General features: G+C 40.6%; 1 protein-coding gene across 3 annotated transcripts in view; it reads right to left on the bottom strand.

Annotated features, from left to right (window-relative positions):
• Positions 1–226: 226 nt before the first annotated feature.
• The window catches only part of ADGRD1 (adhesion G protein-coupled receptor D1), a 160,963-nt gene continuing 137,630 nt past the window's right edge, over positions 227–23,559 (bottom strand). For all 3 annotated transcript variants that reach the window (XM_027780871.2, XM_027780870.2, XM_005233302.4), the window contains 4 exons: positions 8,827–8,953; positions 7,542–7,583; positions 4,750–4,842; positions 227–4,078 (listed from right to left, as the gene is read on the bottom strand). In XM_027780871.2, coding sequence (XP_027636672.1) covers positions 3,983–4,078; positions 4,750–4,842; positions 7,542–7,583; positions 8,827–8,953 — 358 coding nt within the window. In that variant the 3' untranslated portion in view covers positions 227–3,982. The remainder of the gene's footprint in view (positions 4,079–4,749; positions 4,843–7,541; positions 7,584–8,826; positions 8,954–23,559) is intronic.

The following is a 23,559-nucleotide window of genomic DNA, read 5'->3' as shown; positions in this document are numbered from 1 at the left end:
CTGTCCCCTCCGCACAGAAAACAGAGGTGAAGAAGGTACTGTTGTGGTCATAGGAAGAGACTTCTGAAAGATGTGTGTGTATATATATATATATTTTTAAAATATATATATTTTTATATGTAAAAATATGTGTGTGTTTATCTAGCTGTAAGTGTGTGTGTCTGTATGTATGTATATTCACAGAATCGTAGAGTGGTTTGGGTTGAAAGGGACCTTAAAGCTACTTCCAACCCCACTGAGACAGAATTGTACTGATAAATCCCATTTTTTCACCTAGGAACTGACCTTGACCAGGTTGGGTTAGAAGAAATCATCTGCAGCAGTCATTTCATGAAATAGGCTCCTTTCTTAAAGGGGAGGGAATTACTTTCTTCAGTATATTCTGTGGGTATAAATATTGATACAAAAATACTGTCTGTACATTACCTAGGCACACCTGATGCATATAGTAGGACCCTGCATATGAGTAAAGCTCTCCTTGTTTAATCACAACAATAGTACTTACAGGGAGCCTAAGTGTTATGCTGTTGTTTATAACCCATGTCAAAAGAATAACTGAACAAATACAAAGTTATTTTAGGAAATTAAGAGTTCTTATTTATTTGGGGGGAAAAAACCCAAAACTAAATTATTTCACCACTTACTGGCAAAGTCATTCTTGCTACATTACCTATTTTAAAACTCACATCTCATTCAATTAAGATTTCATACTGTTGACAAAATGAAGCTGTCCTGAAAAAAAGTATTGCAATAGCTGCTATATACAAGCCCATAAATAAACTGCAAGATTTTCAGGCTTCAAAAGACTGAGGACAGGAAGAGATTGTTTAAAGATTCATTTCAGCATTTCTTATTCAATACATTTGCTGCATTCAGCAACAACAAAAATACATTGAATTAAACAAAAAGAATGGATCTAGAAGGCCATGGAATACATTTGATTTTGTGGGGGGTTTTACTAGGATACCAAAACCAGAAGAAACCCCACCACCAACCTAGTACAAATACAGTGTTCTAGCTCCTAACCTCATGTGACATAAACAAGAAGACAAACTGCTTCATCACAAGTAACATTCAAAAGTTACAGCATGGGATACAGATTATCCACAGTGATCTCTGTAGACACAGGATAATAACTGTTCCCTCAGTATATAATACATCTATGTCACATTCTGAAGTATAAAATCAAAAACATTTTCATGCTTTTCTTACTTTTGGTGAATAATTTTAAAATATGTTATACCTGGATGAAAAACAGGTTTAGCCCTTTATACTGTCATTTCATACTGTCATATGTATGTCGCATGATAGGTGGCCAATATACATCAGCACAGGAGGAAGTGCAGGCAATGAAAATTGTGTAGAGGGGAATATTCTTAACAATTAAGATTTAAAGGGGGAGGAAAAAAGCTTTTATATGTCCTCTGGATCATTCCCAGAACTGTTTGTGCTACAATGCTTAGAAGAGAAATGATCAAGGAGGGTTTCAATGGTCAGTGTAGGAAGAAAAAAAAAGTAAACAAAAAAAACACCAAAAAACACAGGCTCCGGTATTAAAAATATGCTTAAATATGTTTTCTGCACACAATACAAACACTGAACTCTGTTATCACAGTACTGTTCTGCTACAATCTCCTCCATACATTCCGAGGACTCCTTTTACTGTGTATTTTGGGAGGGGGGAAAAAACCATTCTCAGGCCAAGAAAAGCTGATATATTTGCACAGCTGTAAGGCAGTCCAATGGAGAAAAGGCTAGGAAAAAGCCATACACAAAAGTCAAAATATAAGACACAGCCATTTAGACATTTAGCTTTTACTGACCTGCCTTTTAGGCAGGCTGGCAACAATTTGACTTATTTAGCAATAGGAAACACAAGATTAGAAGCCTATCTATTTCATCATGTGTATGTGTGATATGCAGTATGTCACATTCTGCTCTGTTCCAGCTACATAAATCCCGCATTTATCTGGTGAAACCAAGATAATTTCTGGAGAATGTTTTAATTTGTAGCCACAGACAAACTTGGTGGATGGTGGGTGTTCAGTTTGGTGACCGCACCAAGTCTTGGCCAGGAAGGGGAGAAGGCGGAAAAGATTGGGCCAAACTGAAACAGCTAATTTTTCCTTAGTGCAGGAAGGAAGCAAGGAGAAAACTTGTTTTGGATAAATCAAAAATGAAATGCATTGATGTTTTATAAACTTTCAAATCCCTGTCCTTTGGATGAAATGCTTCACTAAAATTCAGTCCTAACTGATGATGTTCCCCAAAGATCAATTTCCTTTTTCTTTTTTTTAAATTTACTATCCAATAAAGAATTCCCACCCTACGCATTAGGGTGCAAATACCTTTCTCTTGGAAATCAATAGCAGGTATCTTGCCCGATTCACTGGGACCAGAAATAGTCTGACCTGCTAAAGACACAAACCTTTAATTAAGAAAAAAAAAAAAACAACAAACCAACAGAAAACCTTTTAGCAAAAAATGACGTTGAAGATTTGCATCTTTCCCTCCTTTTGTAGTATCTTGATAGTCCAGTGTATTAGGAAAGCTAATTACCTTGGTGATTCCTGCCAAACAGTATGCTTGGTCTGTTAGGGAGACAGCTACAGCTAACAAGGGCGGGCTGCAAATAAGGAAACATGGCTGCAAAGCCACGCGGCAAAGGGGGCCTCGTTTTTGCAAGTTGCTGTCTGCTGAGTAAATCCTAAAGAAGCATATTTAGGGGCTCTGACCACCTCTGGGGCTTCTACTCTGCTCTACCCCCGGCTGGAAAGGTGCATTGTTGGTGCAACCAAGATTGCGCCCCTTTGTGCTCCAGACATCACTTCTGAGAACCGACAAAACACTGATCAAAAGAAAAATTACAGTGTTTTTTTTCTCCTTAAAGATATTTCATAGCTGCACTAAAGCAGAAGCTATTAAGTGCTGAGCAGAGTTTAAAACCACAAAGGCCTCTGGAGAGACCTATTCGACAGATGGCTGTAGGTAGCAATGCACAGACTTACTTGTAGTCTGGCTGTCTTCACAGCGTATCGTCATTACATTTTTGTGGTTGGACTTCAGTGTCTCGATTTGACCAGTAAAAGGGGAAAGGTAAGTCACAGTGCCAGGTTTTGATTTCCAAAAGCTAGAGTGCGTTTGCAAAATGCACTTGATGGACAGCTGTTGATTGCATCCAAAAGCTTCGGGCTTTATATTGTGATATGTCAGCAGACAAATCGGCAATAGAAATGCTGTGGACTGCTATAGGACAACCTTAACCATTTCTGCCTTTTATAGATACGATGTAAACAGTAATATCTAAGATACTAACAGGCTGCATATAGAAGATTTACATGTTCCATATGCTGTTTATGTGCACAGAGGTGTATGTGTGTATTAGCTTTGCTAATTTTGTGCCCGTACTGGGATCCGAGTAGCTGGAATATGCTTCTCCATCAAGTCCTGCCTTCCTTGTAGCATTTAAATTAATCACCACACTATGTATTTTGAGCAAGCTTCATTTAGATAATTGGCTTCTGTAAGATAATAGATGTAAACAGAGAGTGCACAGCAAGACCAGAATAGCCCCATTACAACTGCACAATGGGAAGCATTTCATTTTAGAGCATAACAGTCCATCTTTCCAGAGGTACGTTGCCTTTCCTCTGTTCTGGGACCTGGAACAATTCGGATAGCAATAAGCCCTTTTCGCACACCTAATGTTTTCATCATTGCTGACAAACCCGTCCCGTGTATACTTGTGCTAGTTATTCTTACAGAGTCTGCTAACAGCCAAGTGGTAGAATGTGTTACAGTTCTGAAGGCAAACAGATGAGGGCTATTTACTCCACAAAACAATATAGCAATTTCCATTTTTTTAGGCCGTGATTAAAAAAGCAGTTTTCTACTGGTATTAACAGTGAAAAGAAACTGGTGGGCATTGTGTCAGAGGTCCTGCATGGATGGCTTGATTTTCGCTGAGAAGCTGGTATTACTGTCAGACTGCTGATAAGTCAATGCGGTTGGCTGAATTGGTGCTCTTATCCCAGGTGTTCAACTTTGTGGGCGTTGTGCCTGGCCTGTTCCCAGTCATCTGGAAGACAAAATAATATTGAAAATAGATTTATTTATTTTGCTAAGCCACTCTTGTCTGGATGAAATAAAAGCTTGAAAGCATCTATTTACATTACAGTGTTGTCACAGAGTCCTGAGAGCATATGCCATAAAGGATTTTTAAACAGTTATTGCCAGGATCTAAGGAGATTGGCAGCAATCACTTAATAATACCTATCACTTCAGAAATCTGGTTCTTTATGAAAACAAGATGCCTTTTGCCTCAAGAACATTTAATGAGAGCTAGAAAAGCATGTTCACATACTGACTTATTTAAAAGTGCCCTATCAAAAAGCCATCATCATCAGACAAATCCATTGCCAAAATACTGCTTGAATGCATAATATGAAGTCCATTACAGCGGGTGGGAATATTGAACCGTACTCCAGAGTTCATAAACATTTGTTTACTTTTATTTGATAGTTTACAGAAAGCAGAATTTTGTCCTTTGCTTTCAAAACATACTGTAGCTTCAGCTACATTATTGAGTTTCAACTCAATACTTGCGATTCCACCTGTCTACACCATGCATTAGGTTAGGTACTAAAAATACCCATGTGCCTTCTTAAGTCCTCTTCTTTCCAACAGAATTTAATGCGGAACGCTTTCAAGTACAATAGGAGGAATAAAAAGGAAAGGAGCAATACTCACAATGTCTGAGCTGAAGGGTTTCACATTGATGTTGCGAGTCGAACTACTGGTAAGGGACCAGACCTTGGTTTTGTGCTTAAAAGCAGCTCTAACCTTTGGGGAAAACAATTGGAACCCAGTAGATTTCTTTTGAAAAAGCTGTGTTTATTTTCACAGGTGCAATCATTTCCCCATTATTCTTCCTCCCCATTAAGGTCACTGTACAAAAAAGCAACAATCCATCCATCCCTACATTTTTCTTTATACTCATTTTCTTATTTTAAAGTTTAACTTTACTTTTCAAGTACCCATACTTTAAATACATACTGTAAAACCTCACTTATTTCTCATTTCATTGGCAACATTTTAAAGTTATCTGGATTATTCCATCCGCCTAGATGTCCAAGGTATAACTGCATTACCATTCATTTTATTAAAAATAATAACAGCAAAAAAACAAAACGGCAGGGCATATAAGCGTACATCCCCAGGATTTGCAGTCCTGGTTTTAAAGATTTCATAAGGTGCCATTGTAGTGATTTTTCAGCAGCTCCCTAGGACACTTTCACATTTTCTAACTAAATATGCAGCCCCGGGCTGGACAAGCTCCCCAATTCGAGCAGGCTCTCCCTGGAGCTCACGTGGCCCTGATGGTATCCAGACGCCATGAGGATGTAAGCCAGCCACCAGCCTTTTGAAAACTGAAATTACTGAAAGATGGTGGATGAAATTCCCTATAGATCTAAGAAGATTCTTCACCAAGGTAAAAATAATCAGCTGCATAAAGAAAAGACAGTGAGACAGTAATTCCTTAGTCAACTAAGTGAGATTTATCAAGGATTACTGGCTGGGAGTGATTAACCAGTGTTACGATGTTGTGTTAAAGAACATCTTGTCAGGAGAAGCATAGTCTGCAAAACACATACAGTAATCTTTCCTCCGTGTTCTACACTGGCACGGCCTCAGCTACAGTACGATGTCCAGCATCCTGGGAAAAACGGGCCTGCTGGAGACAGCCCTGAAGAGAGCTGTAAGGATGGTAACAGGTCATGCATGAACACATTGCAAGAAGCTGAGGTTGTTTAAGCAAGAGCAAGACTGGGGGAAGACAGCGTAAGTCTTGCAGTCTTTCCTTTCCTGTGGAGAGGAAGGGAATTGCCTAGTCTTTATACACGTAGTAGCTAACACAGGAAATAAGAAGCTCAGACTACAGCAAGAAAGATAAAAACTACAATTTAGGAGTGGCAGTAAGTGAGGCACAGAGCCAAGTTGCCGAGGGAGGTCAAGGGGCTCCAAAGACTGAGCTGCCATGGGTGCCGCTGGCACGCTGGGTGCGCTGCAGGAGAGGCTGCTCAGGTCCCCGTCAGACCCATTCTCCTGTGCTTCTTTATAGTGTGTGTGCATTCCTTGCCCAGGCACACTAGGAATAAAGCTCTCTTCGTTACCCAACCACTTGGAAATATCTGCAGATTTCGCTGCTTTACAGTATCTTGAGTTTCACTATTATGGTAAGAATGAAATTCTCAAGAATTCTCATGGTTCAGCTGAAGAAGTATTTTAGATAATCACAGCATACAGTGGACCCAATAAGACCTGCTCTCCAAAAATGACAGTTCACGTTAGCTCTATATAAACTGTTTGTTTGAGGATACAAATTCTGAGAAGTTTCTGAATTTAATTTCTCATGAGGTTCCTGTAAAACTAGAAGCAATTCAAATATTTGTATTTAATGTAAGATACCTGAAGCTTGACAGCTGGAAGAAAGCATTCTGAGCCTGGGGGAGAACAGAATAAAGAAATACTTTTCCTCCTTACCTTTAACCTGCCTGCTTAACTTTAGTTGATTTCAGTAAAGATCAAGAATTTCAGACAGTCCTGCCTCCCCAGACTGACTGTAGCAAAGGTTCACATCAATGCTCTAAGGCGGACCTGGCTGGCAAATAATAAATGATGTCTCCACAGAAGAGCTGGAGTGCTACTGCTGAACAGAGAGGAGCAGCCAGCGATGGGGCAGAGCTACTTCATAGCGCCCAGAAGAGCCAGCTGTGGGAGAATCAAAGCTGGGAGCTGGGGGTTCGCTAGGCAGTACTCCTCATCAGCATGCTGCAAATGGTTTTCGTAAGAAATTGTTGTTATCAGCAGTATTTTCTGCTATCTGCCATGGGAGGAGAGGATGTTGCAAGTTCCAGGCCCAGCAGAGATGGTCTCCACAAGCCCCATTTACATCAGCCTTGCCTTGGCTTTACCCCAGTTGCTCTGAGACAGCCCTAATGCAAAAAGATGCCTCGATCCACTATGGAAACCTGAATTTCCTGCCAAGAAAAATACCTGGAATATGTTCTACTCTGTTTGTCTTCCCATTAAGGATTGAATGAGCAATGTCCAAAAGTATGTTTTCCTGAGAATATTTATTTTCCTCTCTGGAACTGCAGATGTAACAAAGCCAGAGGCCCCCCAACAGGGACCGCCAGAGTGAGTCCTGCTCCCACTGCTGAAGCATCCTCCCTTTGCAGCACAGCCCATGCCCTGCTCAGCCCCTCCCGCCCTCGGGAGAGCTTCTTTTCTTAGTCTTAAGCTGCTGTCTCTTACGATGTTTCTCTTTTTAAACCTTTCCTGCGTCAAGTGAAATAAATGTCAGTTCAGGGTCAAAATGCCACAAGTCAAAGTCACTAACGGTCTTACATTAATTGAAAGAAAAAAGAAACTGGTGGCTTAGCAGACATAGTGGCATAGGAGGAAGTCTTTTCTTGTTTTACACTCATGTTACTTGAATTTGGTAACACCAGATTTGTTAACACCATTTGGTTACATACCTCTGAATTCAGAAGACAGTGAAACAGGAACATGAAAAATCCCTGTAAAAAAAAAAAGGGGGAGAAGGGTGAAGACTGACTGTGAAGGATGAAATACAGTAAAGTGTCTCTCACAGTATTGTATAAAGCAAGTATTGATAGCTGGAGCCCTATAAATATCAAAGAGCAGGCCAAACTGTGCCCATGTCAAACTGCAGAAACCTGCAGCATTAGGATACCACGAGGCTTGTCTGGACCTTTTCCTGTAAAAAACCATCTCCTAAACCTCGGGGTGCTAAAGGAGACATCTGGCTGCAACGGAGCTGGACTCCTGTTTTCATGACAAGAGAACGTTTTGCCTGTACTTGCAAAGATAAAGGCAGAGGGAAATGCTCTTTGGGAAGTACAAGGTCAATATTTTTCACATTAGAAAAGCAAGGTATTAGCATTAGGAAAATTTTCAGAACAGAATTTTGCTATCTTCGGGCTTTTTGTCAAATGGAAAGTGAAAAGGTCCCATCCCCTTTCCCTCCCAAAATGATTTTATTTTCTTTCGGGAATTATTAACCCAAACTATTGGTTTTTTATTCTGGATGAAAATTGGAACTTTTCTTATCAGCTTATAGGGAGAACTTTGTTGCACTCTTTTTGTGACCATAGTACTACTTCTTCTTGAGACAAAAAAAGGATTTACAGGAATTCATTTTTTCTTCCCTTTTGTAACCATTATTCAGGAAAGAATTATAATACACCTATAGATTTAGGCCTCTACTGAAATGTCTGCTTAAAGCTAAGCAAGATGCTTACATTCCTTCTTGGACAGAGCTTTTTTCCTGGATTGGTGTGCTCAGAAGATGAGGGTCTAGCTGCCTGCATGGAAGAGTCATGTGCAGCAGGCAGAGTATCTCCACTTTTCTCCTTATGCCGCACCTTTCCCACAAACTTCTGTTTGCTTTCATTTAGTTTCAGTAATGAAGCCACAAACCAACACTGAAAAATTTTCTGTTATCTCTGCTGCAGAATCTTGCCTGTGGTACATGGTGCTGGAAAAATGAATTTCATTTCTCAAGCTCACTGTCTCATTTATTTAACTATGGCTACTGGAAACACTGAGTGGGATAAAAGTTCTGTTCATACAGAGACTAAACAATTTCCAGCACTGTATGGTCAGCACGGACTTGAAAGACAGAGGAAGGAACATAGAAAAAATCCAATAAACACAAGCATGTGAAAACATTACTAATGATCCATTTATTGGATCTCAGCAGCGGTTTGGTAGCCATAAACTTTCCCACCAGGTACTTACTTGTAGTGAATTGAAAACAGCAAATATATACTGAAATACTAATGTGTGGGCATTGACAGCCAAAACCCCAAAGATCCACGAGCTTCCCAAGATTGGTAAGAGAACAGCAACAGCTTTAGCTGTTAGTCTGAAAGAGAAAACAAAAATAGGAAATGTGATGAGACAATTAAACAAATTTCAGCCCACACACCAGGGAGTCTGTCAAATTATGCCTTGGCAGCAAGGCAGCGTGTGTGTGACTGTCTTTGCCATAAAATTGTTTTCATGGGCAAGTCTCTTTACTTACTCATTCCTCATCTATGAAAATGGGGATAACAGAACTTCGGTATCACATGCGATAAATACAGATCAAGAGTCAGTAACTGAGGGTGCAGTGGAAGAGATGGAGAGATGATCATGTAACTACTGCAGTCGTATTTTCCATTTACAGTGAAATATCATTTTGTCAGTGAGGAGTCAAGTGTAAGAGTCAAAAACAGAGGGCTGAAACTGAGAACAAAGGCAGCATCACACAGAAAAACAACCCACTGTGCAGTACATCGAGGACACATTTGTTCAGCACTGCAGCTGAGTCAAGACAACATGCTATTTCTCTTAAAGAAAGTGACTTGGGATTTTTATTCACCACAACTGGGAAGAAACATGATGTAACTCTGCCAAATGCAAAACACTCCAGTATTATTCTGCTACCCCCCTGCTTTGTTCAGAGTTGATTCACAGAAACTTACGCCAAACATTGAAATAGCCTGTGTTTCTTGGAGGTCCCTACTGATGTATGTTCGCTCTGCCTAGCTTGGAGGACTTGGCAGAATTTCAGTAAAAGGTGGTATGACAGCTGAAAAGCTAATAGCACTGAGAAAATGAGCGATTTGGGGATTTGCCCTAATGACTTATGTACAGCATATTTGTTATAGGGAAAATTGAAAAGAAATTGTAGTATACCACAGAATTAAATGATCACGGAAAGTTTTCTGCAGCAGCTGAATTCTGTGGACCAAATCTATATAGAGTAAACAAAGGGAGCCACAGAGAAAACAAAGACACCATGTTTTGAACTGTAAGAGCACAGCTAGGTCTCTTCATATTCAGATGAATGTGGTGTGCATATGATGTATTCATAGCCACCTACATTAAACACCGAAGAACTATGCACTTTATACAAGGAGTTTGTTTCCTTCATCTCCAACAGGAGTTAAGGGCAGCCGAGCCTCACTGAGCGTTCAGGACCCTGCTTCTTCTGAGGTACAGGCAATACTTGCACTGGTTTTCTGCTTTCTTCTGCTGCAACATTGCTAATACCTCTCTGCGCCTGAATACCATGCAGTCACTTCCAAGAAAGACAGGCACAACTGATGAAATTTAACTCACAAAGATTATTGCTTATCCCACACAACTGTCTTCTTATGAAGCCCTCAAAGCATCATCTCTGATTCATGCTAAAGAATTGCTCAAAAGACTTGTGCTTTTGTGTCTGTGTATACCCTGTAATAGTGACTTCAAGAGTGTAGTAATAGCCCAACAGAGTGTTTCTAGCGTTAGGAAGACAACAGGATTACTCTATGGAAGTCCTTGCCACAGGATGCTATGGACATCTAAATAGGATCCTATAAATTCACGGAAGATAGTTCTGTTGTGGATTGCTAAACGTGACAGTAAGATGCAACCACTTGTGCAGGAAGTCCCTCATCTTTTCGTGTGGTGAAAGGTGGCAGCATGTATTCAGATAAGAGTCACTCTGACCTTTGTAGTGGGCATGCAGGGTTTGATGGACCCCCCAGCCCATCTGGTTTAATCCGAGGTGGCAGTCCTTCTGTTCTTAGCCTAATCCATCTGGCTTTTTGATTAAAACAACAAACACCTCCACAGCTCATTTTCACATCAATTTGACCCAGTAAAGGCAAATGTAAAATAGAACAGGGCCAGGTGACCAATAACAGATTCAAGTCATCACTCACTTTTCCCCAGTAACTGCTACACATCTAGCTCACAGCACAGGGCAACCCAGAAGCATTCACATCTGTCCACTTTGTATCGCTCAGAAACACCCGTGAAGCCCACAAGACACTAGACAGCCCAGTGCAATTTTGCCTGTCAAGGATGAATACCCGCCAGGCCTTTGCACACCCAGGCACCACATCTACAGTGACAGCTACCAAAGGACAAACTCTTCCTCCAAGGCAGCTGAGTTCAGTTCTGGTGGTACAAGACAGAAAGAATAAAGACTGGACCTGTCCCCATTTGAAACCCAAATCAACAAGGCAGGTAGATCTAATCTCTACTTACCACAGCACTTACAAACACTGAACTTAATTCTTGTGTAGCCTGCAGGATTTAAGTACATGCTTACCATTACAATTAAATATGTGTTTAAAATATTTCAGTTAAGTTAGTCTACGGTACAATAATGAATGAAGAAGCCAAGAGGGCAGTAAAGGGATCAGGGGTAGTGAGAAACTAAAAGTCAGTCCATGCTCGATAAAGTTACATTTTTCCACAAGTTTGCAGATTTCTATTTAGCTAGAAACCTGTGCAAGAGAGAAGGTTGTTTCAGCAAGATTAATGTTCTGCTTGTGCCTTTCACCCCCGTTGCACAGATTAAAGTACAGGTTTAGGAGACAAGTGCGTAGAGCTGCATGACAAGAGATCACCTGTAATTACAACAAACATAAAACAAATGAGATTTTTTTTGTACAACACAATTCAATGAAGAAATCTTTTAATTAAACTTAGAGACAAGACATCTTGCTCGTTTCAGTGACCTGAGCACACACTTTGTTATATCCCTGATTAAAAGTGTATGATGAAGAACTGCATAGACTTCAGGTTTATAAGGAAATCTGGGACAACAAAGACTCTGGATTTTTTTTATACTTTTTTCTGCATTGATTCACATCTTTATGTCCTTGGTCATGAATTTCTGCATGATACAGTTTAATTGTGCAAAGAGTTTGTTCAGCCAGAAAATGAAGGAATTCCTTAAAGCTTGAGCTCTCTTATTTAACTAAAAAATGCATTTTAAAAGATACAATTTTAAAACAACTGATATGAGTTTATTTTTATGAATCAAAGATGCTTTGGGGTTTTGGTTCTTTTAAGATTAAAGCTCATCACCTCAATCATAATGTAAGATGTGCTCCACTGGGGAGCTCCCAGCAGACCACCTCTTTGCAATCAACTTTGCGCAGAAAGACCTGCATTCTCTTACAGAGCCCTTGTGCCTGCAGGAAAATGCATCTGTGCAGGACTCAGGGCAGGCTGCGAGGGAGAACACACCACCACCTGGAAGATGGATTAGTTACATTCAGGTTCCATGATAGTTTAGATGTCCTCTCTAACCTGATACAGCAGGCAATCAGTATGCCTAACACAGCTACACTTGCAAAACCGTCTTCATTAGAAACCACCCTTTTTTTCTTTTTCTCTTTTGTTCTCACACTCTCAATTTTTATAAGATTTGCAGTTTGGAATATAATTTTCCACAGCTGATTTGTTGCCAGAAATAAGTTGTCATTATTTATTTTTGAGTCAGAGCATAAAAAGCTTCATCTGTAATTTGTGGTTGGCGGCATAATAGTTAGGTACTCAATTTCAATGTTTTCAAAACCATTCTTACAGTTTGAATTTTCAGGAGCCTTTAACATCACAATTGCCTTATTTTTGAAAATTGTGTGTTCGCTATTAAGCACAGGGTTCAGCACATGTGTAGCAGAAATACATAGCTAAAATGAAACCAAAACGCAGACGTGGGATTTTTCATGCAAATGTATTAATGTTTCATGTGCCTCCATTTAGAAAAGCAGCCGTGTGAGGGTGAAATTCATTTAAGACTTAAGGGTCAGCTCTGCATATGTATCACTTAAATCTCAAGTCTTTTTTTTTTTTTTTTGCCTAATTATTGCATAACTTTCTGTGCTTGCATGCTCTGAATTTCATCCTATGTATGAAATTATTAGTTCAAGATGTCTGCGAGCTTTACTGACCAAGCAAAGGACTCAGCTCTATTGTTCCTGATGCTCTTTTATTTTCTTCTACTTACCCTTCCCTTTCCCATCCTTATTTCATTTTATCTTTGAACTTTAAAAAAGAAAAATACTAAATGTAAAATGGTGCATCAGAACACCATTAAGGTGGCAAGGTTAAAAAATCTTGGAAATACAGAAGTTAATGTTCCACTAGGCACATTAATTCCGACACACTGCACATACTTTTTTTTTATTCCCATTTTTCTTTGCTACATGAATGTTTTAGTAGATTAGTTCTAGTACACTAAGATATAGAATGAAATCAAATAAATGTTTTTGGAGAAGGAATGCTGCATGACTTAAACTGTGCAACCTTAAAAAAGAAGTCACTAGGATCGCTTCAGTTTTATATTGTCTATGAAATTCGTGACATGAAGTAGCAATACTTTGGGGCAAGGGCAGGTCTTACTTTGCATATATTGAGGTCCAGCCCCACCAGGACTTCATAAACCTTCCTAAAATCTTTCTTTGTCCTTGTGCCCTAATGTGTCAGAAAACAGAATAGCCAATGCTGTACAAAGGATGCTCTGAATTTCTCCTGTGTCCCCCTTCCCATGCTCTGGCCTTTGAAGTTAGAAGCAACCTAACAGCCTGTTTCTCATATGCATTTTTAAAAGCTCAGATATTATTACTCTTCTGCAGTCTAATAGCATTAATTTTGATGAGCTTTTTGTGTCTCTGAATTTATATACACTGAATAATCAGTCCTAGAATTAATTAGGAACAAAGCAAAACCAGCATGACAGATCTTAATTCTCCTTTCTATTGTTTCCTTTTGTCAATATAAATTTTTAAGGTATGTATCTGTTATTACTTGGGCAACTTCTGGAAAATATAGAAATACCTCGAGTCTGATTAAATTTTTATATCCCGTGTACATGGAATAGCCTTTGGGATAGGACTAGTTGTACATAGCCTATCTATCAATTCAGTGTACAGTTAGGGTTGTTTCTCACCCTGCCCCGACACTAACAACCTCTCCAGCTGGGCTGCAGAACTTCTGAAGCACCGCTCACCAAGAACCACACTGGCATGACTTGATGTCGTTCAGGTTAGCGTGGTGGTTTATTGCAGAAAGCAAGCAGCAGTGAATTAGTACTGTGCTGTGACACACGTGCCGTCAGATCTGCAGAGGCTGCTCTGCAGGCTTCGCTGGCCCCTACAAGTTCATCTGTAGCCCCACTCAGCTGAGCACTCCTGTACGAATCCTGCCGTGGGGGAAGGGTGGAGTTCTTCGAAAATCCTCAGAAAATTTTCTGTTACACTTCTTGCAAGAACAGCGTTAATTTCTTTCATTAACTGTTAATCAAGCTGCCCACTTAACATGCACTCTTTAAATGTCCTGTTGAAAAAAAGGATTTTTCTTCCCGTTTCCTGTTCTGTTTAATTCTGATTCCTGAGAAATAAACCTCGCTTACCAGAGATCTTCCACTCCAAATTCCTTCAGTTGGCTTCGCTTGGTTGCTTTGGGTTTAGCATTCACTTCAGCGCGGGATTTTGGTATTTTCTCTCAATCTCACTCAGTCAAAGACAGACTGTTAGCCAGTGTCTTACACCAGCCGAGATCCCAAAGCGTGTGCTAATCAATCGACCAAGGAAGGGAAATTTTCTGAGTGGGATAATCATCACAGCCATATTGAAGTCCTGGTGTGCAAGAGGTACAGGTTTCAGCACCTCTGAGATGTGTTTTCATTACCAACATCATATAAAATCATTGCACTGTTACCGAAGTTCCTAGGATCTTTTTTCCAAGAGCGGGCTTGGGCCCTATAGTTTTACTGTATTTGCAATTGGTTTGGAACAGCTCTACTCAACTGAGATGGCTCCCTTCCCCTTATTTAATCTCTGCCCAGTTCTGCTGTTGCCCTGAGAACACGGTCGATATCTTACACTGATGCAGAACAACAACACTGACAGCTATAAGAAAGAAATTTCACTGCTTGCAGAAAGAAAACTTCATCACTTCTGTGAAGGGGACCCCTAATCACAAATCAATTTTATTGGTTAAATATGGAACACTAATCCTTTTAAGACTTCTGACATCCACTTTTCAATCACAATACCTGCTGAAGTAAGAACTAAATTCAGACCTATAAACCCAGATTATGTAATAACTGGAGGAAACGCTGTCTAAAAAAAGTATTTCACCGAAATTGTCACCCTGACACACAGGCCTTTTAACTAAAAGTTCTCTCCTGTTTCTTGAACTCTTCACTAGGCATTTCCAGCAATAGCCTTTGTACTTTATATAAAAATCAATAAATTTAAGAAGCTGTAGCTAACATTTCAGACCAATGCTGGGAAAAGTTGAATTTAGCTTCAGCTTCCCATTTGTTACAAGTGGTGTTCACTAACCTCTGGGCTGGAAGCTGGAGAGCTCCTGGGAAATCCATGCAACAGTTCTGACTGCGGCTGAGAATATTTTTCACCGGCGTTCAGCAGTGCTGCAGCACACACCTTGTGCACCCAGGCAGCGCTCGGGCTTGCGGTCCTGCTGGTGGCTGAGCAGTGGCAGCTCTTCCGACCATGGCAGTGTCGCTGCTCGCTTTGTTACCTGATTCTCCAGGGAGCAAACCCCATGCCAAGTGACTTAGGTGCCGAGTTGCCACCAACATCGGACAGACAAATGGAAGAATACTGGTAACAACTCATCTTTTTTGGTGAACTAGGGAATGAGCAGAAATGAAAAGATACACAACAGTCTCCAGGGCTGATCCAAAGCCACTGACGCTATTTGGAGTCTACAGGGTCATGCTCCCTTTCACTCCTCAATAGAAAACAACCAAGTAAAGTTGTTTTCTGGGCAGTATAAGCAGCTTAGCAGAGCAGCCAAAGCACAGGCTTGAGTGAAATCCCTCAGGCCCCCTTCTAACTTAGCAACCAACTTACTCCATACGCTGCATGCAAGTGACATCAAGAGTAGGTGTTTGGGTTTTTCTCAAAGTGAAATTAATCTCTGAATTCTGCTAGACATCTTGATCTTGTCTGGGTAGAGCTCTCATCTCAGAAAGGACAGACGTGGATTTTAGTTCTTCTCCTGCCACTGAGCAGCAGCTCGTGCACTCCTACAAATATACACGCACCTCTTTCTCCTCCTATACCTTGTCTTGGCTGTGTAGACAATAAGGCTGATGCTAAAAGGAATGTTTTTCATTAGCACATACACAGGTCCTAGCCTAATCTCAGGTGATTTCTAGGCACAGCTATAATAAATTTAAAGAAAAAAAGACAAAACCATTGATAACTGTAGATGCCACTTCCAGTTTTCCTAAATGTTATTTGCCCTTTCACAGTGATGTCGTGAAACTGAGTAAGAAATACTTACAGACACTTCAGATCACTGTTTTCTGGTGGGTGCCATTTATAATCCAGGGAAGATGCTGCTAGTCAAAAATATCGCAGGTATAAACCCCCCCCAAAATCTGGGCTGCAACAGCAACTAGATTCAGATTGATGTTTATCACGTGAGTGGGAAAGGGGGGTGACATTATTCCTTTTCTGTTGTGCTCAGTGTACAATACCCAGCCCTCTTACCACAGACCCTCACAAGAAGGCAGATGCTGCTGAAGCAGTGCCGCTTCTCATCAGTCTTCCCAAAAGCTACAGCTGCCTTTAGTAGATACAGCATTTGCCCAGAATGTAGGTCTGGGCTCAAATCCTCTTCTGCCTGAGAGGCTGCAGTTCCCTTTTTTCTAGAAGAGCATTTTGACTCCCTGCTTGATGCTCATTCTTGCCTATTGAACCTGTTCCACTTACATTAAATAATTAAGTATTCACTGGGTCAGAGAGGGAGTGTACTCCACAGATTAGTCATGAGGCACACCCCTAAGAGACAGGAGTACTACCTAATCCTTGCTTTATTAATATTTCTTATTTTGTGTTAAATATTAAGTGAAGCAAGGACTGAAATCCAAGTCTCCCTCTAAACCCCCATCAAGCCTGACAGAATTATGGCCATGACCAGAAATGAAGGTACCTTAAGAATTTTAATGCTAAGAAGGCAATTCCAGGGGCTGACTTCTGACCTCAGCACCTAACCAGGGATGTAGGAATCCATGCCTTGCTAAGGCCTCCCACAGATCAAGTCCCATGGCAACTCCATCACTTCCTGATTCTAAAACTACAAAAAAAACCCCAACCAACACACTTTCCAAAGAAATTATTAAGTACTTAACTAAATTATGTCCTTCTCCTTGTCTTTAATGCAAGGTATTAAAAGAATATAAAGAATATAAAGAATTAAAATGTAACGTCCTGGCACGCTGAATTTTCGGTGGTTAGGACCTTCTCAGGGGAACTGAATTTGCTGTGGGATTTTTCCATTCTCTTTCTAAAATTCCTTTCTCCAACATTTTTGACACTAGTTCTCTCATTGTGTTACTGCTGAGACAGCATTCTCTGCTTCTCAATCCCCAAGCTCAAGGTTAGAACTAATTTTCTACTGAACTTTGTTATTGAGTCATCAAAGAAAATAGTAAGAGCTTATTCTCACCGTAGAAGAACGTTCCACATCCAACCAAGGAATATTAATAATTGCGTTTTGATGAGGAGCTATCGTACCTGCGCTGAGAGGCTTTGTGCCACAGGATACCCAGCCATAGCTGTATTTATTCCCAAGAGACACCCAGAAGCATCGCTTTTAAAAGGTGATTGGGAGCTTTTGCTAGTGAATGGTCTTGTTGCATATTTGCTTTAATCATCAAAACACTGTGTGTCTCTGTGCTCCCTTTCATGCTCTGCTTCTGTTGAAGCATCACTTGAACCTCAGGAACAGCCCCAGTGTAACAGGATATGTTTTCTCTTTTCCCATAGCAACCCTCTGAAAGAACATGCAGCATAACTATTTCCAGTTAGACAATCACTTCAGACCTGCTGAGTACCGTCAAAGGTGAGCAATGACACAGTCCTTCTGCGTACAGTCATTTATAATAAATTCACAATCCTGGTGCACTTCTTTAAAAACCAGGTAGACTGAAGGGTTGCCTGTTTGTTGCGGTCACAATGCATATCTTTTGGAAGTCCAAAAAATGTAGCTGCTGAAAAAGGTTTTCTGGGAGATTCTGGTAATGGGTGACAGAACAAATTTCCTAGCGGTTGGTACCGATGACCATGGCCAGAAGCCAAAACAATCAAATTCTGAGAAAACCATGTGGAAAATGAAAGCAGTTGAAAAGGAAAAGAACAAGCCCTGATCCTTACAATAGTGAGGATTCATGAATTTCTTGAACACAAAGGGTTCACTTCAGTATTTCCTACAGCGTTCGGTTCATCCTTAAAAGCTGATTCTAGAGTTACTTTAAAGGCAGTAAGAGGTGGTGAAAAAGACAAGAAACATTACCCACTTCCACTTCAGAGGTTCTTTAATAGCCTCACAAAAGCAGATTGACCAGTAAGTCTGGAGTGTTTAACTTGTTGTTCTAAAAAGAAAATAAATCACAATGTTCTAATGGGTCAGGTCTTTTTTATGTAGCATGCTATTGTTAAGGGTCTGTGTGTTTCCAGAGGTGGAACAGTCATCTTGTTTTTCAGTTGGGACCTTACAGAGCAAGCACCCCAGAAAAGAGCAGCATTTTTTTCTCACAGACAGACAACAAAAACTAAGCAGGAGGGTTTGGTTTTATCCATATCAGTTAGCCATGAGCTAGTTCTGCCTTGGAAAAGGTTATGGGTTTAGTATTATTTCTATTTCTAGGTCAGACAAAGATATCCAATAATTAATTGCCAAATATGACCATAAATAAAGTTATTTAAAGTCATATATTTATATATAATAAAAAAAGTTATAGGAGCAACATATTAATAGGATACTCTAACCTTGGCTGCTCAGAACACTCTGCATGTGCAAAAACAGATGTTCCTTCAGAGCCACCCACGCCCCTTCTCCTAAGAGGGACCCAGTGCCTAGCTGTGCATTGGACTCAACCCAGGAGAAGGAATTTGTTACGACAGCTTATTCCCAGAAAACTCATTACTTGTCTCTTCCAAGGGCAAGGCAATGGAAATGTCCCAAAGGGCTAGATCCTGCCTGTGGATGGACCAGGCTAGATGTCATCTACTCCTTTTCTCCAACACTTGAACCTAATTATTTCTTCCACTACAGTCTCCATTGTTTTATCCATTTGCAAAGCTCTCAGTGCAGGACTCCTTCCATCTCCTGACAGCTTTCGCTATGGATTGTCCCTAGGTGTACTGTCAGCTTGAGGCATGAATCTGCATTAGCCCAGCACTTACTGCTTTTAATTGGCTAAATCTCTGCAAGTCATCTTGAAACAATATACTGAAAATTAGTCTTATTGCACTATTTACCACCATCTGAATCTTTTTTATAGTTATTATATCATGCAGTGAAAATCTTTGTTTTCCTGGCAGTAAACTAAAGGTGACAGGCACAGTGCTAATAAAGAGGGATTGTCAAATTACAGAAGTTATGAAAAGCACCTCATAGTGTTCGCTTTTCCTTTACAGAACAGGAGATTTGAAGGAAGAATTCACATGACTGGAATACTGATATGAAAGGGCACAGCTTGTTCAGAAAGGACACACAGGGAAACAGAAAAGGTATATCAAAAATGTAGACCTGCTCAGAGAGCAGGAGCTAAAGACAGACAGACCTTCCAAAAATCTCTGTGAAAAGATAAGGGAAACGAGAACAGTAAGGCTGTGCCAGCATACGTCCATTTTGGCTTGGCAAAACAGGAGGATGGGCCCTTTTTTTCCCCCTAAACATCTCAAAGAGTTGTCCAACGCACAGGATTAGGCATTAACATGCACCCAGCTTCACTTAATGATAATGAAATACAGTTTATAAAACTGTTTCTTTAAGACTTATAAAACTGCAGTCAGTGATGTAACCCCACTGCATTTCTCCCCCCACCCCTTAATCTGGAATGTCGGACCGGGAACATCATACCTTAAAAATAGGAAGCAGCCCCTACTTTGTGCTCCGTGCTGGTGATGCCTGAGCTGGAGCATCATGCTGGAGTTCGGGTACCAGATTTCAAGGAAAGTGCGGTCCTCTGGGAAGACTGGAGGCAAGCAACAGAAATGACTGGTAATCTAGCAAAGTGGCCTGTCAAAAGTGGGACAGGTTTTGAATATATAAGTTCGCAAGGGAAGAAAGAAACTGTCAGTGTCCGCTGGAGAAGGACAGGCTCCTATTTGTCCTTTCTTAAACTGCCCTTGTAGAAACATCAAGCTTTCTAAGATAAACCATTAGGAACAAAAATTCTGAGCTAGCTACATCCTGGAGAGACACAAATTTCCATCACCAGAGGCTTTTACAAGTGTGATTGTGTTTTAAACACAATTCAGAATGGTCAGGAGCAATTACATAGCCAGCTGCAACTGTTCAGCTGGGAAGTGGCAATGAACTTCATAGCTTGGTAGTTCTGTATGCCTGGGAACACCCAGAAAAAGCAGCCTCACAGAGACGGGGTTCACTGGAAATCTGTAGGTTTGGCAAGTATTTCTGGCTCTTGGCTTGAAGTTAGTGGGGCTCCTAGTTTTATTTAGGATGACAAAGTAACAATCGCATCAACCCATACAGAAAATTTCTGTGGGTTCACGTTCACCCCCTGAGGAGCTGAACTTTGAAAATGATCTCTTGACCTAAACCGTCTCGGTGACCCTTAATTATGCAATGATACCAACAGAAAGATCATTCTCCTATTTCCATGGCAACAGTACCAGCGAACAGCAAAGCTACCAAGGTCAGGCATATAAACTGAGAAAGAAAAGTAATTTTCTCTGTAATGGTTCATATGAGCTTTAACTGCAGTAGTGGCAAATAAATAGCCGTATACTTGCTTGATTGCCTGTCTCAGATGTACATAAGGGGAAAAAAAGATTTGCTGGAGTACAACTACAGTCATGCTGCCTTGCTGTCTGGTTTCGAAAAACTACTAGTGGCTGCAGCTTCGGAGGATAACACAAACTGCAGAAAAGCATTCAGCTACGCAATGCTGTGATGTGAGGAACTTGGTTTCTTATTAAGCTGGCATTAAAGAAGCCAGGCAACATAAGGTTTTTATTGTGTTTATCAAAGTTAATGTCATAGCTGATGCTGTATGACTTCATAAAAGCCCAGACAAAAAATTTCCAAAGAAATATTTTCTAATTTGTCAAAATCAAAATGTTTTACTAACTGGTTTGATTCCAGCCTTCTCCCAAGGACGTGCTTGTAAATGGAAAATACAGAAAAATCTGTTTACTTCTCTAGCCTCCTTACAGCACCCAGGGGCTCTGTCGTGCCAGGCTCTGGTCCCCTCCTCTTTTCTCCCTCACCCCTCTGCAGTACCTGGGAGGTCTCCAGGGGCAGGAGGTTTGCAGGCTGCAGGCCAGCTGTCTCCTGGGCTGTGGGCTGGCTGCAGAGATCGATGGCTGCTGGGGAGCTGCCCCAGTGCCAGTGCTGGTCTCTGAGGCTCTGCTGCCTTTTTGGAACCATCTCAAGCCCTGTGCTTTTGTAAGATGCTGCAGTCTTGGGTACAGTTGCAGTTCCATATGCGTCATGAAAATGAAAATAGACTCTGTGGTCATTTCTGTTCTTTTTAATTTCTGAGCTGAGGGTTTGCTGATTCTCTTGTTCTGTACAGCGGGCTCAGACAATAGCTCATGACAAGCTCCTTCATGTGGCTCCATCCATATTTATGCCTGCCTTACTGCTGCTTACTTTTTTGGAGAAGTTACCTGAATCATTACTATCTCTACTCACATGAGAACACCCAAGGCTTCTTTGTTCTGTCACTGTATTCAGTTATTCCCTAGTTTTTTAATATCATTATTAAAATAAGGCAACTAACTTGGGAGGGTGGCTGGAGAAGCTACATGAGACTCACTGGGGATAGTAAGCACAGTAGAGTTAAAGAACATGGCACTTCATGGCATGAGTACATCACCGCTCTTCAAAAATCTTACCGTTCCTGACATGCTCATGCTTTCAATTATCATCTGCCTTAACTGCCTTCTTCCTCATTTCCCATATTGTTCCCAAAGAAAAACACTTTTTTTTCCCCATTTTGTTCACTACAGTATATGTTTCTACCTCACATCTTTTTCAATTGAAAAGAATTGGGCATAGTTTCCAATTTCTATTTCCAAAACATCTGTAACATATCTATAGTTAATGGCATTTTATTACTTACCTGAAGATAGTATCTAAAAGCTTAAAAGGACTTTTAATTCTAAAATAGGACCTTTTCATTATTTTAATTACCCATATTTTTCATTTATTTAATTTTATTTTGAGAGAGCATTGTCAGGAAAATATGTAAATCACACTTAGCTAAGAGCTGTGTCAGGGTGAGTAGTGATTTACAAGGTTGCCTAGAGCTGTGCTTAAGGTGCATGTTTAAATAAGCATTTACTTTCTGCAATGCCATAGCTGTAATATTTGTCTTATTATTCTGCATAAAGCTGACACATAGTTCCAGGATTATAAATTGGACCAAGAATGTAAATGCAGCAGTTCAAGCAAACTCTTGAAGTTATTGCTGTTCTCAGTGAGTTGTACCGTTTCATGATGAATGACCAGCATTTAATGGTTACTCTGGTACCAGGCATAAAGCTATGACTCATGGTACTGTACTGGTAATACCAGTATTTTCATGGCTTAAAATCCAATACCAAACAATAGAAACCTAAAATACATTAGGACATTTTTAAAACAAAAGAATGTGAAGTTCAAAGCTCTTTTTTGTGGTAGATTTTCAAAAGCTGAAACTTTCCGTTGCTATCATTCTAAAGTGAGAAGGACATGCTATTCTTTAGAGAACTTTGGAGGGAGGATGCAGGGTGACACCGCACCTGCATTGTGCCCATATGGCACAATATTCTATCGCTAACAATATCTTTGACCCAACTCCTGTGTATGCTGGCACTTTGTATACCACAAAAGACATTGGGGCCAGCAGCGAGTTCTGTTCTCATTAGATGCCCTATAAATCCCGATTTGACTGCAGGAGGCCCCACCTCCATGTAGTGCACCTCCAGCTCCTGCAGAGAACAGCTTTTACCTGCAGTGACTGCTCTCAGGGACTGACAGGGACTGACAGGGACCGACAGGGTGGAATCAAGAAATAGATCAATAAGCACAACATTGGTTTCCAGACACTGAAGACGAGAAACAGCTGCAGGGTGGCTTGGTATGGTCCCTCCTCTCACACCCGTCCCTTCCATTACTGATTCTGCTGTGCTCAGAGCAAGGTTTCATCATAGGGATTTAATAACCAAGTTTTAATAAATCTCATTCTATCCTGACATTCAGATATGAAAACAAACATGCCTAAGCATCTCTAATGAAAAGTATTATATCTTTATACTCAGAAAATTCAGCACCTCTTAAATATCATGTTTTTCTAGTATATTTTGTACCTATATGCTGTGTCTTACTGGCCTTCCTATCACAATACAGAAACAGGCACGTATCAGAGCTGCTCGTTCCTTCAGAGCCCATAATCAACAGGCCCTGATCACCCTGAAGCAGTAAATTGTATTTAAGGAGAAATGACAGGTGGAAAACAATTCCCACAGAGGATGATTTTGGCTCAGGAGGAGACAACCAAGCAAAAAATAAGCTGTGGAAGGCTCACAATGTCATCCTGTCCAGCTCAGTCATGAGACAGGATCAGTTGTCGCTCCTGGCATCAGAATTAGCCTCGACAGACATTTGTGCAACCACTTCTGAAAGCTGTTCAAAGGCAGAAGCTCAGCAGCT

This window comes from Falco peregrinus, chromosome 2 (assembly GCF_023634155.1).
Source record: "Falco peregrinus isolate bFalPer1 chromosome 2, bFalPer1.pri, whole genome shotgun sequence".
Classification (NCBI taxonomy): Eukaryota; Metazoa; Chordata; class Aves; order Falconiformes; family Falconidae; genus Falco; species Falco peregrinus.
Note: the sequence above shows the minus strand (reverse complement) of the source record. Positions and strands in the feature narration are given on the sequence as shown.